Source organism: Carcharhinus amblyrhynchos, chromosome 15 (genome assembly GCF_965287045.1).
Source record: "Carcharhinus amblyrhynchos chromosome 15, sCarAmb.v2.hapA, whole genome shotgun sequence".
In the NCBI taxonomy this organism is placed as follows: domain Eukaryota; kingdom Metazoa; phylum Chordata; class Chondrichthyes; order Carcharhiniformes; family Carcharhinidae; genus Carcharhinus; species Carcharhinus amblyrhynchos.
This window is the reverse complement of record NC_137338.1, coordinates 77,219,332-77,244,525: the sequence shown is the minus strand read 5'-3', so window position 1 is coordinate 77,244,525 and position 25,194 is coordinate 77,219,332. Positions and strand designations below refer to the sequence as shown.

At 50.4% G+C, this 25,194-nt stretch overlaps 1 protein-coding gene across 2 annotated transcripts in view; it reads right to left on the bottom strand.

The window, feature by feature from the left end:
* hcfc1b (host cell factor C1b) overlaps positions 1-20,239 on the bottom strand; it is a 46,034-nt gene extending 25,795 nt beyond the window's left edge. For both annotated transcript variants that reach the window (XM_080204274.1, XM_080204275.1), the window contains exons 1-12: positions 20,048-20,239; positions 11,864-12,012; positions 10,080-10,240; positions 8,552-8,760; positions 7,852-7,936; positions 7,470-7,576; positions 6,998-7,177; positions 4,267-4,602; positions 3,482-3,654; positions 1,950-2,141; positions 364-582; positions 113-217 (exon numbers count right to left, since the gene is read on the bottom strand). In XM_080204274.1, the coding sequence (XP_080060400.1) occupies positions 113-217; positions 364-582; positions 1,950-2,141; positions 3,482-3,654; positions 4,267-4,602; positions 6,998-7,177; positions 7,470-7,576; positions 7,852-7,936; positions 8,552-8,760; positions 10,080-10,240; positions 11,864-12,012; positions 20,048-20,207 (2,076 nt within the window). In that variant the 5' untranslated portion in view covers positions 20,208-20,239. The remainder of the gene's footprint in view (positions 1-112; positions 218-363; positions 583-1,949; positions 2,142-3,481; positions 3,655-4,266; positions 4,603-6,997; positions 7,178-7,469; positions 7,577-7,851; positions 7,937-8,551; positions 8,761-10,079; positions 10,241-11,863; positions 12,013-20,047) is intronic.
* Positions 20,240-25,194: the final 4,955 nt, after the last annotated feature.

Sequence of the window (25,194 nt, the reverse complement as noted above, 5' to 3'; positions counted from 1 at the left end):
TCCTCAGTGACTGCTAAACACTCGCGGACGTCCTGAGGTAATCTGTTTCTTTGCCTAATGCAACAAGCTCCCTGCTCGTTATAAACGTACAGAGCTCGCCTCGCGCACACACCTGGATATACTGCGTGACCGGGCTCGAGGTCGCCTGCCCCGTCACCACCCCCGACTGGATGGGCTTCGTCTGAACCAACGACACCATCTTCCCCAGGCTGGAGATCTGGGTGAAGGCAAACACACACAACCAGAGGTCAGAGTGGGGGAGGACTCACCAGCCCATCAGGCAAACAGCCTCATCCGGGGATGGGAGGCCGAGAAGGTGGGGTGGGGGAGGAGGGACACAATACCCTGAGTGGTGATAGTTACCAGTGCACTGCCACCCGCCATGGAGAGGGGGCTCTTCACCAGCGTGATGGTCTTAGTCACCCCTCCCACCACCGTGGTGACCACCTGTGCCTGCTGTGCCACCGTCACTGTGCCGGACTTGTGAACGGTGATGATGGGTCGCATGGGCGTCCCCGGAGTGCTCGACGTCCCCACCTGAGCCGCTGCGGTCTTCAACATCCGTGTGGCTGGATTGCTCACCTGGCGGGGTGGGGGGAGAAGAGAGGCAAGAGGAACAGGTAAATAATCAACAGACAGACAGGCGCTGCCAGGCCCCACATGGACACACACCCTCGCTGCTAACTCTGCAGAGGCTCTGGTGACTAGTCACAGTCTGGCGCGCTCCCTGTCCACATGCAGCAAGGCTGGTAGGAGGATCTGGCTGGGCAGACTGAACTGGACCCAGCCATGTAAATACTGTGGCTCCAAGAGCAGGTCAGAGGCTGGGAATCCTGTGGAGAGTAACTCACTTCCTGACTCCACCCCCCCCCCCCCCCCCACCCCCACCCCAAGCCTGTCCACCATCTACAAGGCACAAGTCAGGAGTATGATGGAATACTCTCCCACTCGCAGCTCTGACAACACTCGAAAAGAGGCAGAAGCGCAGTGGGTAATGTCACTAGAACTGGTAATCAGAGAATCCCCACAGTACAGGAGGCCGCACCAGCCACAATCCCACCAGGGCCCTGCCCCCACGTATTTATCCTGCTGGTTCCCCAACGTTAAGGGACAATTTAGCACGGCCAATCCACCTAAACTACACCTCTTTGGACTGTGGGAGGAAACTGGAGCACCCGGAGGAAACCCACGCAGACACGGGGAGAACATGCAGACTCCACGCAGACAGTGACCCGACCCGAGAATCAAACCCGACTCCCTGGTGCTGTGAGGCAGCCATCTAACCACTGTGTTACTGTGCCGCGCAGAGGCCCAAATCATCTGACACAGGCTCAAAATCCCATCTCGGCAGCGAGTGAAATTTAAATTCTATTAATACTAAAATCTGGGACGATAAAGCTCATCCTGGTGAAACTATCGACTGTGGTTAAAAAATCTTCTGGTTCACCAATGTCTCCCTTCGGGGGGGGGGAAGGAAATCTGCCGTCCTTAACCCGGTCTGGCTGACATGGGACTTCAGTCCTGCAGCAACGTGGTCAATACTTAATTGCCCCCACCCCACCCCACCGAAACAACCACGAGGCAGACACTCAGTTCAAAGGAGTAATTAGGCATGGTCAATAAATGCTGCCCTCACTCCCACATCCCTACGAAGGAATAAAGATACAAATGTTCACGGGACAAAGCAGCCCGATCGACGCGCTAACCACCCACCATCGACATTAACTCCCTCTGCACAGCGGCAGCAGTGTGTACCATCTACAAGATGCACCACAGCAACTCATCAAGGCTCTTTTGACACTTTTTTTTAACTCCTAGCAGGACAAGGGCAGCAGACGCCATGGGGAAAAGCCATTGCCCACAGGTGGATGGGGGTGGGGGTGAATATTTTGGTATTAAAAAGAGGCAGATACGCGCCCACACACAGGCAACGGGAAGTCGTGACCTACCATAATGGGAGATGATGACATCTTGACAGTAGCGGGCAGCGTGGAGCCGGGGGCGACGGCGACGGTCTTGATCATGGTGGATCCGGGGACGCCGAGCACGGTGGAGATGGTGGTCGGCGGGATCTTTTGGGTGGCAGCTGCAGCAGCCGCCAGCGCTGCCATGCCACTCATCTGGGTGCTGCCGCCAATCGCCTGCACGGCGTCCGGGAGGAAAAGAGAATCAGTCAGTAGGCGAAGCACGCAGGAAGTGGCCCCTCCCCAACACCACCACCCCCATTCAAAACCCCCAAACCGTATCACCTAGCCCCCACCTCCCCCGCACCCCTCCTCTGCCTCGCGCCGCACCGCCGGAGGGTCAGCGCCGAGGCAGTGCCGCACCGCCAGAGGGTCAGGAGCAGAATTAGGCCATTCAGCCCATCAAGTTGCTCCGCCATCTGATCGTGGCTGATATGCTCCTTGTCCCCATAACCCTTCACCTCATTACCAATTAAAAATCTGTCTAACTCCCCCTTAAATTTACTCACTGTTCCAGCATCCACTGCACTTTGGGGTAGCAAATTCCCTTTGGGAGAAGTAGTTTCTCTTCAACTCTGTTTTAAGCTTACTACCCCTTACCCTAAGACTATGACCTCTCGTCCTAGAATGCCCCACAAGAGGAAGCATCCGCTCCACGTCTACTTTATCCATACCTTTTATCATCTTGTATACTTCAATTTGATCTCCCAAGACAGAAAGAGAGAGAAAGAAGAGAATCATCCTCTCAACAACCACCCTGTCAACTCCCCCCGCTCAGAATCTGAAATGTTTCAATAAGATCCCCTCTCATTCTCCTAAACTCCAATGGGTTCAGGCCCTGACCTGCTCATAAGACAAATCCCCCCCTTCACCCCAGGAATCAACCCAGTGAACCTTCTCTGAACGGCCTCCGATGCGAGTAGATCCCCCCTTCAGTAAGGGTGAGGAGACCTGAACTGTTCGCAGTACTCCAGCTGCAGAAACACCAACACCCTGTACAGTTCAGAGTCATAGAAGAATCATACAAGCCCACCAGTGCGGAAGGAGGCCATTCAGCCCATCAGGTGTGCACGGTGGCACAGTGGTTAGCGCTGCTGCTTCACAGCACCAGGGACTGGGGTTCGATTCCTGGCTTGAGTCACAGTCTGTGCAAGTCTGCATGTTCTCCCTGTGTTTGCACAGGTCTCCTCTGGGTGCTCCTGTTCCCTCCCAGAGTCTGAAAGATGTGCTGGTTAGGTGCATTGGCCATGCTAAATTCTCCCTCAGTGTACCCGAACAGGCGCCGGAGTGTTGTGGAAGCCTTGTAACACAAAAACTCTCCGACAGAGCAACGTTCCCAGGTCCTACACCGACTAATCCACCTAATCTATGTATCTTTGGACATTGAGAACCAATTTAGCATGGTCCATCCACCTATCCTGTATATCTTTGGATACCAAGGGTCAATTTTCCGAGGCGAATCAGTGAGAATGCTGATCAGGGTAGCACCACGCAAGCATCAGATGACATTCACTTACCATGCCTTGGGTGCCCTGGGCAGGCACCACCATGCGTACCCCCGTGGGCAGTGTCGTTACAGCACCCTGCACCTTCCCCTGGCTCCCTGCCTGCCGCACGGCAATGAGTGAAGTCCCGGTTGACAAGACTGTAGAAGCTTGAGGTGAAGCCACTCGCAGGACTGCCGTTGTGCCTGCAAGGTAGACAGAGTTGTGGGGAGGGGAACATGAGACTGGGATGCACTGGGGAGTGGTGTAAGATAACTAACTGTCCCCCTGCACCAGCGCACCCTCCCTTACTGTCCCCCTGCACCAGCGCACCCTCCCTTTCTGTCCCCCTGCACCAGCGCACCCTCCCTTACTGTCCCCCCTGCACCAGCGCACCCTCCCTTACTGTCCCCCTGCACCAGCGCACCCTCCCTTACTGTCTCCCCTGCACCAGCGCACCCTCCATTACTGTCCCCTGCACCAGCGCACCCTCCATTACTGTCCCCCTGCACCAGCGCACCCTCCATTACTGTCCCCCTGCACCAGCATCACTTCTATTAGGGTCCCCCCGCCCCAGCACCTCTTCCATTACTGTCCCCCTGCACCAGCATCGCTTCTATTAGGGTCCCCCTGCCCCAGCACCTCTTCCATTAGTGTCCCCCTACACCAGTGTCCCTTCCATTAGTGTTCCTGTACCCCAGCTGTCCATTACTGTCCAACCACCCCAGCTCCACATCCATTACTGTCCCCCTACACCCCTGCTCCCTGGGTTAGTGGAGCCATACAATGCCGGACACCCAACAAACACGTGCACTCACCTGGGCCTCGGACTCCTGTGGCACTGCCCAGCACAGTCTGTGGCGAGGGCAGAGCAGCAGCGACGGGGGAGGAGCAGGGGACGGCCGCCCCAGGCTGCGGCAGCACCGAGACGCCAACCTGCTGCGGCGAGGGAGCTGCTGAGGCAGGGGCTGGGCTCTTGGGCTGACCAGCTGGCACGGAGGGCAGTGGGTGGGCAGCGGGCGAGGCGACGGGGATGTCGTACTTCTGGAGCTGCAGCAGGTAGGAGTCGGCAGTGGGCACAGCCCCCCAGCTCACCTCCAGCGAGTTGGTGTTGGCTCGGACCAGCTGCACCCTTGAAGGAGCCGGGGGTCGCTCTGAAAGAGGAAGGAGAGCCGGCGGTTAGGAAATTGAAGGAGATGGTCATCGACTTCAGAACCTGCCCGTCTACAAAGAAGAAAGGGCTGAAAGCTTCAGGTTTTTAAGTATCCCGATCACCAACAACCTGTCCTAGTCCATCCATGCTGACACTATGGTTAAGGAAGCCCTACCAATGCCTCTACTTTCTCAGGGGTCTAAGATAATTTGATATGCCCGCTATGACTCTCATCAACTTTTACAGATGCACCATAGAAAGCTGCTTTCTGTATCACAGCTTGGTATGGCTGCTGCTCTGCCCAAGGCCGCAAGGAATTATGAAAGGTCGTGAACGAAACCCAGTCCATTACGCAAACCAGCCTCCCACCCATTGACTCCGTCTAACTTTCTCTGCCTTGGCAAAGCAACCAGCATAATTAAGGACCCCACACACGCTGGACATTCTCTCTTCCACCTTCTTCCATTGGGAAAAAGGTACAAACGTCCGAGGTCACGTACTGACCGAGTCAAGAACAGCTTCTTCCCTGCTGCCATCAGACTTCTGAATAGACTTGCCCCGCATCAAGTTGATCTTTCTCTACAGCCTAGCTATGACTGTAACACTACATTCTGCACTCTCTCATTTCCTTCTCTATGAACAGTATGCTTTGGCTGTATAGCACGCAAGAAACAATACTTTTCACTGTATCCCAATAATTGTTGACTATAACAAACCAAATCAAAAATCGGTGACAAGGTTCACAGAGAAGGCACTTCCCCACACTACCATCAGGAGGCCACAGTGTTTTGGGATGATCACTGGACTAGTCACTCAGAGACCCAGGGTAATGCTCTCAGGAGCTCGGGTTCGAATCCTACCATTCCAGACGGTGAAATTTCAATTCAGTAAGAAAAAACAAACATGGAATTAGAAATCAAACGATGATCATGAAACCACGGTCGACTGCAATAAACAAACCCCTCTAGCTCTCTCCGTCTCCCCGTTGCTGTGACTGCAATGCTACACCTATAACTACGTGCACAATACGCAAGTACAAAACCATGCTGCCTCTCTCTCACACACACACACACTCTGGCTCTGCACTACGCCAACATTGCCCTCTCCAATTCCAGTCATGTCCTTGCCATTTATTACATCAATGCCATTTAGTGACATCAATCCCCAAGCAACAGGCACTATCGCCACTGCGCGCATGCGCAGGCATGGAGGGGTGGTGACGCCGCAGGCACAGGCAGCAAAGCCTTACGCACAGGCGGTGCCACCCCACACGCACACAAGCACATGTGACGCCACTATACGCACAGGCACACACAACCGGCTAGGGAGGGAGGGAGCCTAATTACTTATCACGTAACTGACACTTACTTCCCTCTCATATTCCTTGGGTTCCATTCTCTTCACAAAATCCCTGCAGTGCAGGAGGAGGATATTCGGCCCATCAAGTCTGAACCGAGCACAATCCCATCCAGGTCCTACCCCGTAACCCCATGTACTTACCCTGTTAGTCCCCCCGACACAGGGTCAATTTAGCAAAGCCAATCCACTCAATCAGCACGTCTTTCGGGCTGTGGGAGGAAACCGGAGCACCCGGAGGAAACCCACGCAGATACGGGGAGAATGTACAAACTTCACACAGACAGTGACCCGAAGCCGGGAACCGAACCTGGGTCCCTGGAGCTGTGAGGCAGCAGCACTAACCACTGTGCCACCATGTCGCCCTTCTTGTCCAAATTGACTGGAGGAGTTGGAGGAGATTTGAGTTTCTGGTGAAAGCTCTGCTGACTCCCAAAACAGGGCTGACGAATGACCTATTGGAAGAAAACAGCCAAGGTGCTGCCTCCATTTTTCATAATCTAGCACACCCCCCGGAGTTGGTGTGTTCGCACAGACACACCTGGAGGACTGGCTAGTGGGGCGAAGCCTCCCACGGTCGAGATTCAACCGCTTCCTCAGACACCTACTCAGGGTCTGGAGAATGTCGCGACTGGTATAGCAGTGAAAAGTGCCTCGGGTCCCTAGCTGGAGACGGGTTCCTGCCATTGATAAGAGCAGCCAAACCAGCTGACTGTCTGAGAGGAGCTGGGAGAGTCCGTGACTCTGCTGTCTTGGAAAATCAGCCAGTTTTGATGTCCCAGCTTCCGGCTGTTACTCCCTCAACACCTAATTATTGGAATCAATGCAACTGGTGGAGGGCACGAGGAGGGAGGGGGGCAGGGAGGGGAGAAGCGAATGTTGGCTGGGTGGGGAAGTGGGGGGGAGAGAGAGAGACAGAGCACGGAGGACTGAGGCAGGGGGAGACAGAGAGCGAGTGGAGGACTGAGATGGGGAGAGAGAGAGAGAGAGGAGGACCGAGGTGGGGAGGGAGAGCCAGTGGAGATTCAGCTCCTGCCTACCTGTCTCCAGGTACCACAGGTCCTTGCAGCACACCTGATTGTTCCAAGCTTTCCTGTATCCGTCCCTGCCACTCCAGATGTAGAGCCGAGAGTTCACCGCCACAGAACAGTGGCCAGCCCGGGCCCGGGGCAGGTTATCCTCCTGCGCATCCATGACGACAGGCTCCCAGGTCATCGTGTCTGTCAGAGGGAGGGAGGCGGAGGAAGATCTTCTTAGTTAAAAAATTAAATTTTAAAATCAGGAGGTCGGTCAGAGAGAGGCAGGATTATAGTCATGACTGGCCCATCCACGCCACATGGTGGCAGTATTGTGCACACAAAGTTCCCACGTTCCTGCTGGGGTTTGAGTTGGAGGCTCAGATTCACAGCGTTTCAGCCCTCAGAGGGGGTCGGTGAAGGGTAGGGGGTCGGTGACGGGTAGGGAGAGCAGAGTAAGGAAGCGAGCAGGGAAGACAGAGGCAGCCATACGTACCCAGATTGAGACAGGCCAGTGTGTTGGTACACTTCCATTCCTTCTCATGTGTCGCCACCTTCACGTCATCCATGACTAACGGGACCCAGCCACCAAACACGTACATTCTGGGAGAGAGAAAGCTGATTTATATCAGATTTTAAACCTCATAAACACACCCTTCATCCCAACCCACTTTTAACAGAGACCGTGGTGTGTGTGTGTGTGTGTGAAAGAGGGACTGTACAAGGGGTGCAAAACAGAGTCCGTGTCCAGAGAGTGCCTAAAGGAGAGCGCAAAGGAGGGCAGCGAGGGACACGAAATGATAACAGACAGAACGCACTCAGAACCAGAGCTTTTTAATACAAGAGCCCGCTGCCTAGGAGGTAGAACGTTCACTTACTTATTCTCGACAGTGGTGGCAGAGTGCAGACTGCGAGGAAGCGGGGAAACACCATTCACATTGGGCTTGTTCCACGTTAACGTATCTACAGAGAGAACAAGCAAGAAAGCTAACTTCCTTGTTTCCGGAGCAGAACTGAAGCATCCCAATAGTCCCACAGCTGCACATCACCGTTCCAAAACCTCAGATCGTTCAAGCACCTTGCTGGCAAATAACAACACCATTGCAGGATGTTACAACTAAAGCCCACTCAGCCCGTGTTAGGGCTAGCCATCTGAGAGGGCCAGAAAGTCAGCCCTATTGCCCGGCTCTCCCTGCACAGCAACAAGGAGTATCCTCTTTCTACTCCCTCTGCACCATCCTCATCAAACACTCCCAGGCCAGATACAGCACGGGGTTAGATACAGAGTAAAGCTCCCTCTACACTGTCCCCCATCAAACACTCCCAGGACAGGTCCAGCACGGGGTTAGATACAGAGTAAAGCTCCCTCTACACTGTCCCCATCAAACACTCCCAGGACAGGTCCAGCACCAGGTTAGATACAGAGTGAAGCTCCCTCTACACTGTCCTCCATCAAACACTCCCAGGACAGGTCCAGCACCAGGTTAGATACAGAGTGAAGCTCCCTCTACACTGTCCCCGACAGCAAAATCCTCACATTATGCGGCTGTTAATTGGATGAAGTGGCCTTTTCCTTACCGATGTTTAAAGTCCAGAGATCGCCAAGCCGACAGCCACTCATCCCTCCGTAGATGACCAGCTTGGATTTCTTGACCTCCTTGTCAGTGTAAATGACCGCAGTGTGAGACTCCCGCGGAGGGGGAAGGACTCCATAGGTGATGGGATTGTCCCAACCCAGCACCCCTGAGCCAGGCCTCAGCTCCAGGATGTAAACATCGTTCAAATATCTAAGAAGGGGAGGGGCGGCGGCAGGGGCAGAGGCAGAGGGGGAGAATAGAGAGAAAGCAAAAGGAGAGGCGACAGAGAGAAAGGCAGGTGGGGGGTCAACAGTGGCAGGGAAGGAAATAGCGGAGGACAGAGAGAAAGAAAGCGAGGAGTGGGGGGAGCAACAGAGAGGTTCAGACAGAGAGACAGACGTTGGAAGAGGAGTAGAAAATGATATAGTGTGGGAGAGAAAGGAAAAGGACAGAAAGGGGAAGGGTGAAGGGATGAGGAGATAAACAAATCGTTCAGCAGCTCCACTGGAAACTAACGGTAATTACAAAACACTCACCCTGAAAGCAGCCACAGTCAAATCAGTGGGACAATGAGAGAATCTGATAGTACATTCAGAGACAGGAACTTTTATTTCCAGCCCGTGTCTCCCCTGCTCCCTCTGAATACGGTTCCAACACTGTCCCTTTACACCAAGCACGAGACCTCCTTCAGCCCCCACCCCCCTACTGCACTCACTGGCTTCAACTCCAACAGCAATTACTGGCATTCCCCATCACCCCGCAGTTATTGAGGTCTACGCTCTGTCATCACATAACATCAGGTCACTGACAGAGAGAGATGAAGCACTGATCAAAAAGTCAAAGAACCTCAATGGTCGAGTTTGCATTTTCGCATTCAAATCTCCCCACCTTCTCTCCCTATCTCTATAAACTGCACCCCCCCAGCCCCTACACCCTCCCAATGTCTGTTACCTCCTCCAGCCCTTACACTCCTCCCTATCCCTGTAACCTCCTCCAGCCCCAACCTCCCTATCTCAGTAACCCCCTCCAGCCCCTACAACCCCTCCTATCTCTATAACATCCTTCAGATCCCTACAACCCTCCCTATCTTTGTAACCTCCCCCAGCCCCTTCAATCCTCCTTTTCACTGTGACTCCCTCCAGCTCCTATTCCCTATCACTGTAACCCTCTCCAGCTCCTATATCCCTCCCTATCTCTGTAACCTCCTCCAGCTCCTACACCCTCTCCCCATCTCTGTAACCTCCTCCAGCCCCTACACCCTCTCCCTATCTCTGTAACCTCCTCCAGCCACAACGACCCTCCGTATCTCTGTCTTGGAAGGAGGACCTACTTCTGTCTCTGTCTCTCCCCCACAAATTATGATTTTGCTGAAAACCTGTCCAAGTTCCTCAAGAGCCTCTCTCCAATACAAGCTCGTGCAGCGCTGGGTTCAAACTCTGTGTCCAGTGAAGTGCTTTGGAACAGGCACTAAGATCCCCGCCTCCTCGCACACCCAGGATTCCCGCATCACATTTTCCCCCATTCCTTACCGTGGAATGTTGTTCTTGGGGTCCTCACTGTCATTGGCCAATCCTCCAAACAGGTAGCACTTGTTTCCAACCAGGGAGAAGCTGTGTCCCAGCCGCGGGCATGGCAACGACCCGTTCTTGGGAGGTTTAGGCTTCAGCTTCTTCCACTCCCACCGACTAGCCTGCGCAGAGAGAAAGGAAGTCCGTTACCCCAACAGCTGGACCTCTCACACAATGGATTCCCACCAATTGTATATGTGTCTGTCTCTCTCCCTTTATTTACGAGGGCAGTATGGTGGCACAGTAGGTTAGCGCTGCTGTCTCACAGCGCCAGGAATCCGGGTTCACTTCTGGCCTCAGGTCACTGTCAATGTGGAGTTTGCACATTCTCCCTGTGTCTGCATGGGTTTCCTCCGGGTGCTCCGGTTTCTTCCCAGAGTCCAAAGGTGTGCAGGTTAGGTGGATTGGCCGTGCTAAGTTGCCCCTTAGTGTCAGGGGGACCAGTTAGGGTAAACGCTTGGGGTTATTTGGATAGGCCTGGGTGGCATTGTGGTCAGTGCAGACTCGATGAGCCAAAAGGCCTCCTTCTGCACTGTAGGATTCTATGATTCTCACGCATTAGGCTCCCAGCCATTTCTATTCACACCTGTCTCTTTCCCTCTATCTACGCGGGCAGCACAGTGGTTAGCACTGCTGCCTCACAGGTCCAGGGACCCAGGCTCAATTCTGGTCTTGGGTACCTGTCTGTGTGGAGTTTGCACGTTCTCCCTGTGTCTGTGTGGGCTTCCTCCCACAGACCAAAGATGTGTCATGCTAAATTGCCCCTTAGTGTCAGGGGGATTAACAGGGTAAATGTGTGGGATGAGAGATTGGGCCTGGGTGGGATTATTGTCCATGTATGCTCAATGGGCCAAATGCCCTCCATCTGTACTACAGGGATTCTATTTGTGTGGTAAATTCTCCCTCAGCGTATCCGAACAAGTGTCGGAGTGTGGCAACTAGGAGATTTTCACAGTAACTTTATTGCAGTGTTAATGTAGGCCTACTTGTTATTAATAAACTTTACTGTGTCTGGCACTATTTTGAACATTCTCCTGTGTTTGGCCATTGGTCAGGTATTTAATGCATCTGTTGCAAACTTTCAAACTCAATTCATTCACTCTTCAAAATTAAACCTCAAATTAGGCAAGGAAAAACACAAACACACCTCTCTCTCAATGTGGCTGTACTCGGAACTTCAAACTAGTTTTAATTACAGTCAGTTCAAAATCTAATTAAATATGAGGGAGGTGATGTTCAAAGGGAAAATTACCGGTAGACAGGAGATAGTGAGAGAATGGCAACATCGAGGCAGAAAAAACAAGAGGAAAGAAAGACAGGAAGGCAGAAAGCACGTATGGGGGTTACTGTAGGGACAGAGAGGGAGACAGATGCAAAGAGTGAGGCAGAAGAGAAGTATGTGATTGGCGGTGGGAGGCGGGTACAGACAGGGAAGAAACAAGGAGCATGGTGGGGTCAGTGGGGGAGAGGAGGAGGAGGAAAGAGACAGAGAGCGAGAGAGAGAGACTGGGATAGAGCAACAGAGAGAGAGAGACTGGAATAGGGAGAGAGAGAGATGGGCTAGGCGTGGGGGTGGAAGAGGAGGAGGAGGAGGAGGAGAAAGAAAGAGAGAGAGAGAGAGAGTGTGGCTGGGGGCGAGGGGAGCTATAAATGAACTGAACGAACAGCAAGGACAGACTGTGAAGGCGAATGCGAGCGAGAAGCCAGAGTGAGTCCGCTGTGTACCAAGTGCAGGAAGCTGGTACCTGGAGCTCGTACAGGTCGTTGCTGTATTTGCCGTATTCCACCATGCCCCCGAAGACCAGCAGGCGGGTGCCGTCACACACGAAACCGTAGGCTGCGCAGCCGGGCGGAATGTCCCCTCGCACCGCTGGGATAAACCACTGGTTCGTAGCTGTGGGAGAAAAGAGAAAGGCAGGATGTGAAACTGGAACCTGCAGATAGAGAGAGAGGGAGCTCAATAACCCTGCTACACCCAGCTATAGGTAGGCTAAATCAACAGCGTGCACACAAGTGCGTGTGCGCACTTATCCATGTCTGTGCACGCACGTATGTGCACCTATTGTGCACGTGTATGCAGGTGTGCATGTGTGCGCACATGTATGTACGTGTGCACATACGCATGTCCCCTCTCTCCAGGAACCCAAGCTGAGAAGCCCACATTACGCAGTGCTGCCTTTCTTACAGGACATGCTGATTCTCCCCCCACCCCTCGCATGAACATAGAAGACCCCGGGGTCTCTATATTGAAGTGCTGGGGCGGGGAATGATGAGGCAGGTCCCCCCCCCCACCCCCACCATGTCACAAATCTGATATTTACCTTACAACAGTGAATCGAGAGGAAATTAAATGCAGAGCCCCGATTCACCCCCTTAATTTACGAGTCCCCTGTATTTTGCTGCCACTTTTCCACACCTGCAGAGATACGTCCCCCGACCTACCCCCTTATCTGAGGAAGCATATCCTTGCTACAGAGGGAGTGCAGCAAAGGTTTACCAGACGGATTTGAAATTCCTTCACCCAGAGGGTGGCGAATGTGTGGAATTTGCTACCAGAGAAAGTAATGGCAAAACGTTGTGTGATTTCAAGAAGGAATCAGATTCAGCTCTTGGGGCTAAAGGGATCGAGGGGGAAAGGAGGGGGAAATCAGGATATTGAATTCGATGATCAGCCATGATCAAAATGAATGGCGGAGCAGGCTTGAAGGGCTGAACGGTCTACTCCTCCTTCCATTTTCTACATTTCTGCTTGGTGGGTGAGCCTCGAACCAGGGGGCACAATGTCAAAATCAAGCCCCTTAGGATGGAGATGTGGGTTGTGAATCTTTGGAATTGTCTATCCCGGAGGGCTGTGGAAGCTCAGTCACTGCGTGTGTTTAAAGCAGTGATTGATAGATTTCCGATTAACAGTGATGGAGAGAGTAGTGAGGATAGTGTGGGTAAAAGTGTCTGATCAACCACGATTGTATCAAATGGCAGAATAGGCTCGATGGGTTGAATGGTCTCCTCCTTCAGCACGGAGGAGGCACAGCAGATTTACAGTCAGTTTGTAATGACCCCAAACAGGACAGTCAGATCAAGGGGGCAATTAGGGATGGGCAACAAATCCCTAATTGCCCCAGCGACCCCCCCACACCCCCAGGAAGGAATAAAAGTATCACACAGCTCAAACCTTCCTACAGCGAGGGCTTAGATACAGAGTAAAGCTCCCTTTACACTGTCCCCCATCAAACACTCCCAGGCAGGTGCAGCACAGGGTTAGATACAGAGTAAAGCTCTCTTTACACTGTCCCCACCATCAAACACTCCCAGGCAGGTGAAGCATGGGGTTAGATACAGAGTAAAACTCCCTCTACACTGTCCCCCATCAAACACTCCCAGGACAGGTACAGCATGGGGTTAGAGCCATCCAGATGGCAGCTGCTTTGAGCTTCTCATGCAGCAAGTGGGCACAGATTATTGAGCCTCTACCTGTGTGTTCATCCTATCAGCCTCTGATCTGTGTTTAGGAGCAGATAGTGGGAATGGTGACGGGGAGGGGAGGGGAGACTGCTTCGTAGGCATTCAAAGGAAGGGTTTTGTTCACTGGTTAATGGGATTCTGTTTGCTGCGCCCACAGCAAAAAAATAAATACTTGGAAGTAAATGAGGCTCCCAGAGCAGGTCAGAGGTTGGAAATCCTGTGGAGAGTAACTCACCTCCTGACTCCCCCCAAAAGCCTGTCCACCATGTACAAGGCACAAGTCAGGAGTGTGCTGGAATATTCTCCCACTCGCCTAGATGAGCGCGGCTCCGACAACACTTGAGAAGCTCGACACCATCCAGGACAAAGCAGCCCCCCGCTCAATTGACATGCTAACACACATCCTCAACATTCACTCCCTCCACCACCGATGCACAGCGGCAGCAGTGTGTACCGTCTACAAGATGCACTGCAGTGACTCACCAAGGCTCCCTCCACAGTGCCATCCAAACCTGCCACCTCTACCCCCTAGAAGGGCAAGGGCAGCAGACGCCATGGGGAACACCCACCGCCTACAAGTTTCCCTCTCCAAATGCACACACATGCCCGCACACATACATACACGATCCCAACTTGGAAATATATCGGCTATTCCTTCACTGTGGCTGGGGTCAAAAATCCTGGAACTCCCTCCCTAACAGCACCGTGGCTGTACCTACACCACACAGGACTGCAGCAGGTTCAAGATGGCAGCTCACTCACCGCCTTCCCGAGGGGGCAATTAGGGATGGGGATAAACATTGGGCCCGGCCAGCCACGCCCACATCCTTCTCAGGAATCGAGGAATGATAAAAAGGGAGAGATACAGGTCAGCCATGGTCTAATGGAATGGTGGAGCCATTCTGATGGGCTGAATGGCCTCCTCCTGTGCTTCCCACTGCTCTCAATGTTCTGTTGTCTGCCCTGTCAACATCCCAGCTCCCAGCAAGAAGAGGAAGTGTCCTCGGATGACCATATTTAGGCTGGTCAATCTGAAATGGTGTTGGAGGGGGGGACTCGATGCCTTCAGTTGCCAGCACAGCACAGTTCCCCAGGTTACCGCCCTGAAGATGTTTCAGTGCAGTTCCCGCACTTATAGATGGGCAGCACAGACAAGCAGACCAAGAAACGGCACGGTGGCACAGTGGTTAGCACTGCTGCCTCACAGCGCCAGGGACCCAGGTTTGATTCCCAGCTTGGGTCACTGTCTGTGCGGAGTCTGCATGTTCTCCCATGTCTGCATGGGTTTCCTCCGGTTTCCACCCACAGTCCAAAGATGTGCAGGTTAAGTGGATTGGCCATATTAAATTGCCCCTTACTGTCCAAAGATGTGGTTACGTGGATTGGCCACGGCAAATCAGTCCTTAGTGTCCAAAGACGTGTAGGCTAGAGGGAAGTAGTGGGGTAAACACAGGGTAGGATTGCAGGTCCAGGGCAGGGGGTAGGTAAGATGCTCCGTCGAGAGAATCGGTGCAGACACAATTGGCTGAATGGTCTCATTCTGCATTGTAGGGATCCTATAATTCTGTAAGTGAAAACTCTGACAATCACAATGTGGTAACCACAACAGCAGGTGTGGGTGGTGTCGCAATGTCGGCAAACCTCGTTAATAAGTAATGGTTATAACCAGACAAGCATATTGGGATTGTAACTAGGTAACTATATTCACCTGACATCAATGAAGCAATCAGAACTATTTGTTGTAATTGGATATCAATTACTTCAGAACAAACGTACATGTGATTGGCATATGTGAAAAGATAAGTAAAGGTATAATTGTTCATGCCACGTACACCACCTTGTGGAAGACAGACTTCCTTGCTATTGGACATATAAAAGCCAATTTAAAACTCCAAAAGCTTTGTCTGGTCGATCAAGGTTATGAATTTCACTGCAGACCGGCCAAATTCCACATCACGTGCAGCAGGGTTGGACCTTGCTGACCTCCAGCCTGGTGATTTGAGCACAGAAAGCCCAGCCAGCAGCGAGCGAGTGCCACATGGTCAAAGGTGTCGGGAGCATCACTGCTGAAAACACCCAGATCCCCGTCCCATTGACAGAGCTGTCATTGCTCTGCCCAGTGCCCCAACCTCGTCCCGTATCTACAGAGCGGACTCAGACACCCCCTCATATTCACAATGCAGCTACATCTAAACGAGGGTAGGGCAATATCAGGGTCAACATAAGCCCCAAAGCAACAGATCAAACCTTAGAGAACTCTTTATTCCTCAACTTGAAGGCAAACCTTTTAAGTAGGCAAATCTCCAAGTCCAGATGAATTGTGCCCTAGTGAGGGAGGAAATTACACGGGTTATGACCCAAATTTTCAGTTCCTTTCTGGCAACGGGAGAGGTGATGTGGAGATGCCGGCGTTGGACTGGGGTAAACACAGTAAGAAGTTTTCTATTCTAGTCAGTAATCTGTAAACTGTCTGTGCTGTTATATGCTCTGTCTGAGGCCAGAACTCTCCATTCGCCTGACAAAGGGGCAAACTGCGAAAGCTTGCGAGTTTACTATCAAATAAATCAGTTGGACTTAAACCTGGTGTTAGCAGACTTCTTAATGGGAGAGATGTCAGACGGGTGAAGGACAGCTAATGTGGTTCCGCTATTTAAGGATTGTAGAGATAAACGAGGGAACTACAAACCAGTGAGTCTCACGTCAGTGGTAGGGAAATATTGCAGAAACTTCTGAAGGGGAGCATCTATTTCCACTTGGAGAAGCAAAGCTTGATCAGGGACAGTCAGCGTGGCTTTGTTAGACTGAACTTTTTGGGGACATGACCAGGTATGTAGACAAGGGTAGTGCAGTCAATGTAGTTTACATGGATTTCAGTAAAGCCTTTGACAAGGTCCCACATGGGAGACTTGTAAAGAAGGTAAATTCACATGGGATACAGGGCAATTTGATAAAGCGGACTGAAAATTGGCTCAGTTGTGGGAGACAGAGCGTGATGACAGAAGGCTGCTTTAGTGACCAGAAACCAGTGTCCAGTGGCGTACCGTAGGAATCTGTGCTGGACCCCTATTATCAGTATTTATATAAACGATATAGATGACAATGCGGGGGGTAGGATCAGTAAGTTTGTGGATGTTACAAAGATTAGTCGGGTGGTTAACAGAGAGGCTGAATGTCTTGGGCTACAAGAAGATATCGACAGAATGGTCAAATGGGCTTAAGTGGCAGATGGAATTTAGCCCTGAAAAGTGTGAGGTGATACACTTTGGGAGGAAAAATTTGACAGGGAAGTATTCAGTTAATGGTAGGACACCAGGAGGTTCTGTGGAACAAAGGGACCTTGGTGTGTTTGTCCAGAGACCTCTGAAGGCGGAAGGGCATGTCAAAAGGGTGGTGAAAAAAAACGGACACTTGCCTTTATCAATCAGGGCATAGACTACAAAGGCAGGAAAGTCATATTGGAGAGGTGAGGCCACAGCTGGAGTACTGTGTGCCATTCTGGCCGTCACATTACAGGAAGGCTGTGATTGCACTGGAGGGGGTGTAGAGGAGATTCACCAGGATGCTGCCTGGGATGGAACAGTTAGATAATGAAGAGGGGTTGGGTAGGCTTGGGTTGTTTTCATTGGAGCAGAGAAGACTGAGGGGGCGACCTGATCGAGGTATACAAGATTATGTGGGACATGAAAATACTTGAAGGATTTGGGACAGCACAGTGGTTAGAGCTGCTGCCTCACAGCACCAAGGACCCAGGTTCGATTCCGGCCTTGGGTGACTGTGTGAAGTTTGCATGTCGTGCCCATGTCTGCGTGGGTTTCCTGTGGGTGCTCCCCAAGGGAGTGGATAGGGAGCAGCTGTTAGAGGGTCAGTCACGAGGGGACACAGGTTCAAGGTGAGGGGCAGGATGTTTGGGGGGGATGAGGAAAAGCTTTTTTACCCAGAGGGTGGTGAGGGTCTGGAATGCACTGCCTGGGAGAGTGGTGGAGGGTAGACTCACATCCTTTAAAAAGTACCTGGATGAGCACTTAGCACATCGTAACATTCAGGGCTTTGGACCAAGTGCTGGCAGATGGGATTAGGTGGAAGGTCAGGTGTTTCTAATGTGCTGATGCTGACTCGATGGGCCAAAGGGCCTCTTCCGCACTGTAAGGTTCTATGATTTACCAATCTCTTATCGTACACCTGCTCAATGACTGAGTGTCCAGGGTCCCCTGGGGTAGAGAACTCCAAAGATTCACCAGTGCCTTGAGACTGTGTCACCTGCTTCTAGCCCAGTCCCTCCAGCCAGGGCAAACACAAACATCCTGCCTGTATCAACCCTTGAGTCATAGGATCACGATGTGGAGATGCTGGCGTTGGACTGGAGTAAACACAGTAAGAAGTCTCACAACACCAGGTTAAAGTCCAACAGGTTTATTTGGTAGCAAAAGCCACTAGCTTTCAGGCCTCTGAGCAGAGAGTTCTCCGCTTACCTGGCGATGGGTCAGAGGACCGAATGCTAGTGGCTTTTGCTAGTGAGTTCTCTGCTCACCTGACGGAGGGTCAGAGACCTGAAAGTTAGTGACTTTTCCCACCAAATGAACCTGTTGGACTTTAACCTGGTGTTGCGAGACTTCACAGAATCACAACAGTGCAGGAGGCCATGTGTCCTGATCTGCACCGAAGTTCCGACAGAACATCCGACTCAACCACCACCCCTCCTCAATCCTGTATCCCCACACAGTATCCACACTAATCCCCCTAACTGACACATCTTTGGACACTAAAGGGCCAATTTATCGTGGCCAACCTACCTAACCTGTACACCTTTAGACTGCAGGAGGAAAGCCACGCATACACGGGGAGAATGTGCAGACTCCACACAGACATTGGCCCAATCCTGGATCCCTGGCACCGTGAGCCAGCAGTGCTAACCACTGTGCCCCGTCTTCTCAAGCATTGCTCGTAAGACAATCCCACCATCCTGGGGATTAGGCTAGTGAAACTTCATTCAGTCCACTTTGACACAGAGAACAGAACTGTGCACACTACACTCCAGCTGAGCTCATACTGAGGCTCAATACAACTGCAGCAAAACACCTTTATTTCTGTACTCAAATCCCGTCACAACGAAGGTTAAAGCATTATTTGCCCAAGTGTTTGTTGCAGCTTCTGGCTTTTAGTGATTTATGAACAAGGACGTAACATCAAACCTAAAATCAAAACTGAGGACATTGTGTTAAAATCCTTTATGTTGTCATTCAGTTTAACTGGAATTATTTGAAATGCAATTGAAACTGCCAATCGTGTAATAAGAAAATGCAATTTGTGAAACAGAAACAATTTGCAAAATCAAAATGTGCAAACCAACGATAAAAAACACAAACAACTCCACTTGCAAAAATTTAGCACTAAAAATTTGCAAAAACACATACGAAAATTTGCACGGGTGCCGGCGCCAGAATTCTGCAAAAACGTGGATGCCGCAAACCTGCAAATGCCCGAATTCTGCAAAAACGCAGATGACACAAACACGTGGACACCGCAAAGCTGCAGGGTGTGGATTGCAGAATCAAGACACTTGCAGAAGTGTAGATCCAGGAAATTTGCAAACAAATGACCCTAGACATTTGCAAACAAGAGGCCTTGGAAGTTTGGGGAAAAAAAAGCCCCCTGAAATTGTAAGAAGACACCTCTCCCTCCATTGGATATTTTGTACAAAGCAAAAAACCAGAAAATGGCACATGTGGAAAAGTGGAAAATTTGAAAAGTGTAAATAAAAGTCAAACTAAAAGCAAGAGTGGAGAGGTGGGAAATGTGGAAACGTAAACAGGCAGACAGTAAAAGGTGGCAGGGGGAATGTGGCATGAGGCTGTGTGGGTCTGCACTATGCTAGGCAAAGGTGAGGGGGGGAGGTTCACACTGCACCAGGCTGGGGGGGGGTTTGCATCGTGCAAGGCAGTGGGGGTGGGGGGGGGGCAGTTTGCATCGTGCAAGGCAGTGGGGTTGGGGGATTTGCCCTGTGCAAGGCGGGGCGGGGGGGGTTTGCAATCTGCAAGGCTGGGGAGGTTTGCACCGTGCAAGGCAAGGGAGGTTGTACTGTACAAGGCAGGAGGGTTTGCACTGTGTCAGGCAGAGGGGCTTTGTACCGTATCAGGCAGACGAGGTTTGCACTATGTCAGGCAGACGGGGGTGTTACACTGTGTAAAGCTGGGGGAGCTGGCTCTAGGTTTGGCGCCAGTCTGTGGCGGCCGCCATCTTGTCGGGCGTGACGTCACACAGGCCGCTGCTTCCCCCGGGCGCCGCCATGTTGTTACTACAACAACAAGGGGAATATGAATGATGGGCAACCTCACCCTCACCCCCACCCCCACCCCCACCCCCACCATCTGCAAGGGGGAGGGGAAGATTTTGTTATTGTTGCTTCTCCCTCCCTTTTCCCTTCTTTCCCAATTGTGTGTGTTATTCACCCCCCTCTCCTCCCCCATTACCCGTGTTGTAAACGTGCAGCTCGTCCACGATGCCCTCGTTGCCGCCGCCGAAGACCACCATCAGCTCTTTGATGGCCACGGCCCGGTGCCCGTGGCGGGGCCGGGGGACCGGCCCGCTCGAGCCCGCGACGCGCTTCCACTTCAGCATGGAAGCCGCCATCTTTCGGCGCGCGCAACCCAGCGAGCGGCCCCGCCCCCGCCCGCTCGCCCTGAGGAGGAGGAGAGGCTGACGGGAATCTGGAGGAGTGACGCCGGGGCGTGGGGAAAGAGAATGACGGGATACAGGAGGAGACAAGGGGGCGGAGCTGAAGGACGCTCAATCCCACAGGCCGGGTGAGAGGATGACGGGAATCAGGAGGAACGTAGTGGGGCGGGGCTGGAGGTCCTCCCCCCATTTAGTGTAAGACTTCAGTTAGGATATTAGGCTATTTGCCTTGTGATTTCAGTGAGGATGGTGGGAGTGTTAAGTGTGAGATTACTTTCATGATGGTAAGGCTGTTTATTGTGATATTTTACTGAAGATTTGCTTTGTGCGGGACTCCCATGAGGACACAGCTATTCAGTTCTCTCCCGCGCAGCGGCCAGGAGAGAGAAGGCGGAGTGGATGATGGGATAGAGGAGGAGTCAGGTTAGGGGGCGGGGCTGGACGACCTGTCCCCGACCACCACCTCCCGCTCTCAACATTTACCGGCTCCACTCTCCGAGAAGCTTGAATTAAAAATATATTCAGAATAAAAATAGAAAATCATATCTTTATGCAAATTATATATTCACAAAAATAAAATATGTAATCTATATATCTCTCGAATCATAGATATTTTTGTGGAGGGATGATAGGAACGTGAAGGAATACCAGAGAGCGGGACTGGAGGACGCAGCTCAGGCCCCGCCCCTTCCTTAACACTCTGGATCTGTCTCCAAACCGCCAAAATTTAAATTGTGTCTTCAGAATAAAATTAGGAAATCATGGTGTGTTTACAAATGACACACGGGGAAGAAATTAAGTGTTACTAATACGCATGATATCTCAAATGGTAAACATTACTCAAGGGAACAGGATGATGGGAAGGAGGAAGAGGCTAGGGCGCGGGACTGGAGGACCCGCCCTCAATATTAGTCCCGACCACCGCCCTCACCCCAAAAGATAAAAATGATAAGGATCCATTGGAAAATGATATCTGTACATAAATGATATACTTAGAATAATAAAATATTATGTACGTAGTTGTATAAGATAAAAATTTCTCACGAGTAAACAGGAGGAATGACAAAAGGGCGGGACTGGAGGATCGAATACTGACTCTTTCCTCTCAACCCCTGCAAGGCTGGAATAAAAATGATAAATTTCGAAAAACAATTTGAAATATATATGTATGTATAGCCAAAATTAGAAAAATAATATGGCACATATATTATGTCTATGAGGATGAAATAAAATCAAAGTTTCCCCGAGGGGAATGATGGGAAGCGTGAGGTCAGAGGAGGAACCGAAGGACCAGACAATGATCCCGCCCTCTTCCTCCCCCCAGGTCATATAGAAATCATTTCGAAAACAATTGAAAAAAAAATCACAGCTTTATTTACAAAGTATATGTTTCCGAAAAGCAAAATATGTTACATATATCAAAGAGTGCCCGTCATATAGAATAAAAGAGGGGACGAGGAATGATGGGAATGGGGAGGACTGAAGCAAGGGGGCGGTCTGGGGATGAGTCCTGACCACGCCCTCTTCTGCACCTCCCACAAATTCTCTCCCACTTTGAGTGTAAAACCACAAACATTCACACCCATTATATAAAAATAACACATTTAGAAACAAAAACCACTGAATAATAGTCTTATGTAAAATAATAAACATTTACCTTGATATTTTTACTTGTTGACATATGAAGGGCCGGATGTTACGCCATCGCCCTGGGCAACCGATTAAAAACATATTTTTGAAAACATTTATATGTTGGCTCTCTCCCGTCAGATTACATTCATTTTAAATTCTACGGCGGGTCGGAGGATTTTAAAATGTTTTATTGTTTTCCGCCTCGAGAACAGTCCGTTAAAAGAACCGGAAGTCCCGCACACCTCGCGCTTCTCAATTTAAAAACGGCTACTCTTTCGGAATAATTATTGCTTTCTAAAAAAAATTGAATTTTAGATACATGGAAATATCGAAGAGGAGGAAATTGTGGAGAGTTAATAAATTAAATGATTTTAAACGAAAATAAGATTCAAGTCCCGCCTATGCTGGGCGCTGATTGGTTCAAACCCGCTGTCAATCACAAATTCCGCCCTTCACAGTCCAAATTCAAAATCCATCACTATTTTTTAAATGTTTTTATTATTGCTTGATTTAAAATTAATCAATTTTCAAAATCCCGGCGTTATGAAGTAGTCATATTCTTGAACTGGTGACCGTTTGTTTCAGAGTCCTGACAGCATCCCTGGCCACGCCCTTAGCAACCGTCCTGTCACCATGGTAACTGGCAGCAGCCACACGCCTGTGACTGGGTCACATATTCAAACCCTGGAGCACCTCCAGCTCAGTGGGAAAAGAGGCCAAATAGCTGACCGTGTGACAATCAACATGGTTGGAGAGGGCAGTGGGGCAGGATTGTGAGCCAGGAAGCTCAGGAGAGATTGACGTCGTAGACAGCGGACAAAGCAGTGGCGTTAATGGCAACATTAAGGACCAAAGGAGATGCTAATAGCGGCACAATGGTAAAATTATAAGACCATAAGATATAGGAGCAGAATTAGTCCATTCGGCCCATCACATCTGCTCTGCTATTCGATCATAGCTGATAATTTTCTAAACCCCATTAGGAACATAGGAATTAAGAGCAGAAATAGGCTATTTCAGCCCTTTGAGCCTGCTCCAGCATTCCATCAGGTCATGACTGATCTCTCCCTAATCACAAATCCATCTTTCCAATGTGTTCCCCTTACCCCTCTTTCACTTTTTAAGAAATATATCTATCCCCTTCTTGAAACCATTCAATGATTCAGACTAGGAGCAGCGAGTTACACAAAATCACTACTCTCTGTAAGTAGTTCCTCCTTATCTCAGTTTTAAATCTACAGCCCTCTCAACCTATACCTGTGACCTCTTGTTTAAGATTTCTGCATAAAAGGAAACATTTGGTCTAGTTACTTCATCAATTCTTTTAAAATTTTATATACCTCAATCAGATCCCCTCACATCCTTCTAAAATTCAGCGAATATAAGCCCAAACTGTTCAATCTCTCCTCATACATCAACCCCTTCATCCCCAGAATCAGTCTTCCATCTTTTCCATATAATCTTTCATCTCCTTACCAACCAAGAACCTACTAATTTCTGACATAAATACAGTTGATGATCCAGTCTCCACAGCCTTGTGTGGCAATGAATTCCACAGATTCACCGTCCTCTGGCTGAAGAAATTCCTCCTCATCTCGGTTCTAAAGTGTCGCCCTTTTACTCTGAGGCTGTGCTCTCGGATCCTAGTCTGTCCTACTAATGGAACATCTTCCCCACATCCACTCTATCCAAGCTTTTCAGTATTCAGTAAGTTTCAATGAGATGTCCCCCCTCCCCCCTTCTAAACTCTATCAAATATGGACCAAAGACCTCAAATGCTTCAAATATATCAAGCTTTTCATTCCCAGGATCATTCCTGTGAACCTCCTCTGAATCCTCTCCAGGGCCAGCACATCCTTCCTTAAATCTTAGAGAAGATGGCAGAATGTGTGTGGTGACATGCCCATTTGTTGGGCCGGGGAGGATGGTTTCAGGGGTCACATCAAGTCAATCATGGAGGGGGGTTGTTTGACAGTTGGAGTGAACAGTTGGGAGGCCTGGAGTTGTTGAAAAGTTTACAAGCTTTCTTGTGGCTGTTTTTTGGGAAGGTTCAAATAGGGAAGACAAAGGCCTAGTGGACTTATCTAGACTATTAATCCAGAAATTTTAATTATCTGGGGACTTGGGTTCAAACCCATCATGGCAGAGGGTGGAATTTAAATTCAATTGAAACTAATATACTTAGAATTAAGAATCTACGGATAACCATGGAACCATTGTCAGAAAAACCCATCTGGTTCACAAATTTCCTTTAGGGGAGGAAATCTGCCGTCCTTATCCAGTCTGGCCTACATGTGGTTGATTCTCAGCCACCCTCCAGCAACTAGGGATGGGCAATAAATGCTGACCAGCCAGCGATGCCCATGTCCCACGAGTGAATCTGAAGAAATCACTCCTGTCCAATGATCTGCCTTATTGTTTGTCTGACCTGAAAGACCGCCTTATTGTTTGTCAATTTCTCACCACTATCACAATGTGTTAAGATGAGAGGCCAGCGACAGCAAAAACAGATTCTATGAAGAACGAGTGACGGATGGCCCTGTTTGGGGAAGGGGTGGGGGTGCTGGCGTTGAGCCAAAGAGAAACAGAAATAGGGTTGAGATGCCAGCAACCCCCACAATTCCCCCCATGCCAATGCTATAGTTAAGAAAGCTCACCAGTGCCTCTGCATTCTCAGAAGACTAAGGAAATTTGGTATGTCAGCTATGACTCACCGATTTTTACAGATACACCATAGAAAGCATTCTTTCTGGTTGTGTGACAGCTTGGTGTGGCTCCTGCTCTGCCCAGGACCGCAAGGAACTGCAAAAGGACGTGAACACAGCCCAATCTATCACACAAACCAGTCTCCCATCCACTGACTCTGTCTACACTTCCCACAATCTTGGAAAAGCAGCCAGCATAATTAAGTGCCCCATGCACCCCGGACATTCTCTCTTCCACCTTTTTCCCTCGGGAAAAAGATACAGAAATCTAAAATCACGTACCAACCAACTCAAAAACAGTTTCTCCCCTGCTGCTATCAGACTTTTGAATGGACCTAACGTGCACTAAGTTGATTTTTCTTTTTACCCGACATTCTGCACTCTCTCCTTTCCTTCTCTGTGAACGGTATGCTTTGTCTGCTTAGCAAGAAGCAATACTTTTCACTGTATAATAATGTGACAATACATCAAATCAAATGCACTCTCTTTTACATACACTCTCACTGGAAGTTGGCACAGTGGCATAGTGTTGCTGCCTCATGGCACCAGGGACCTGAGTTCTATTCCAACCTTGGGTCACTGTCTGTGTGGAGTTTGCACATTCT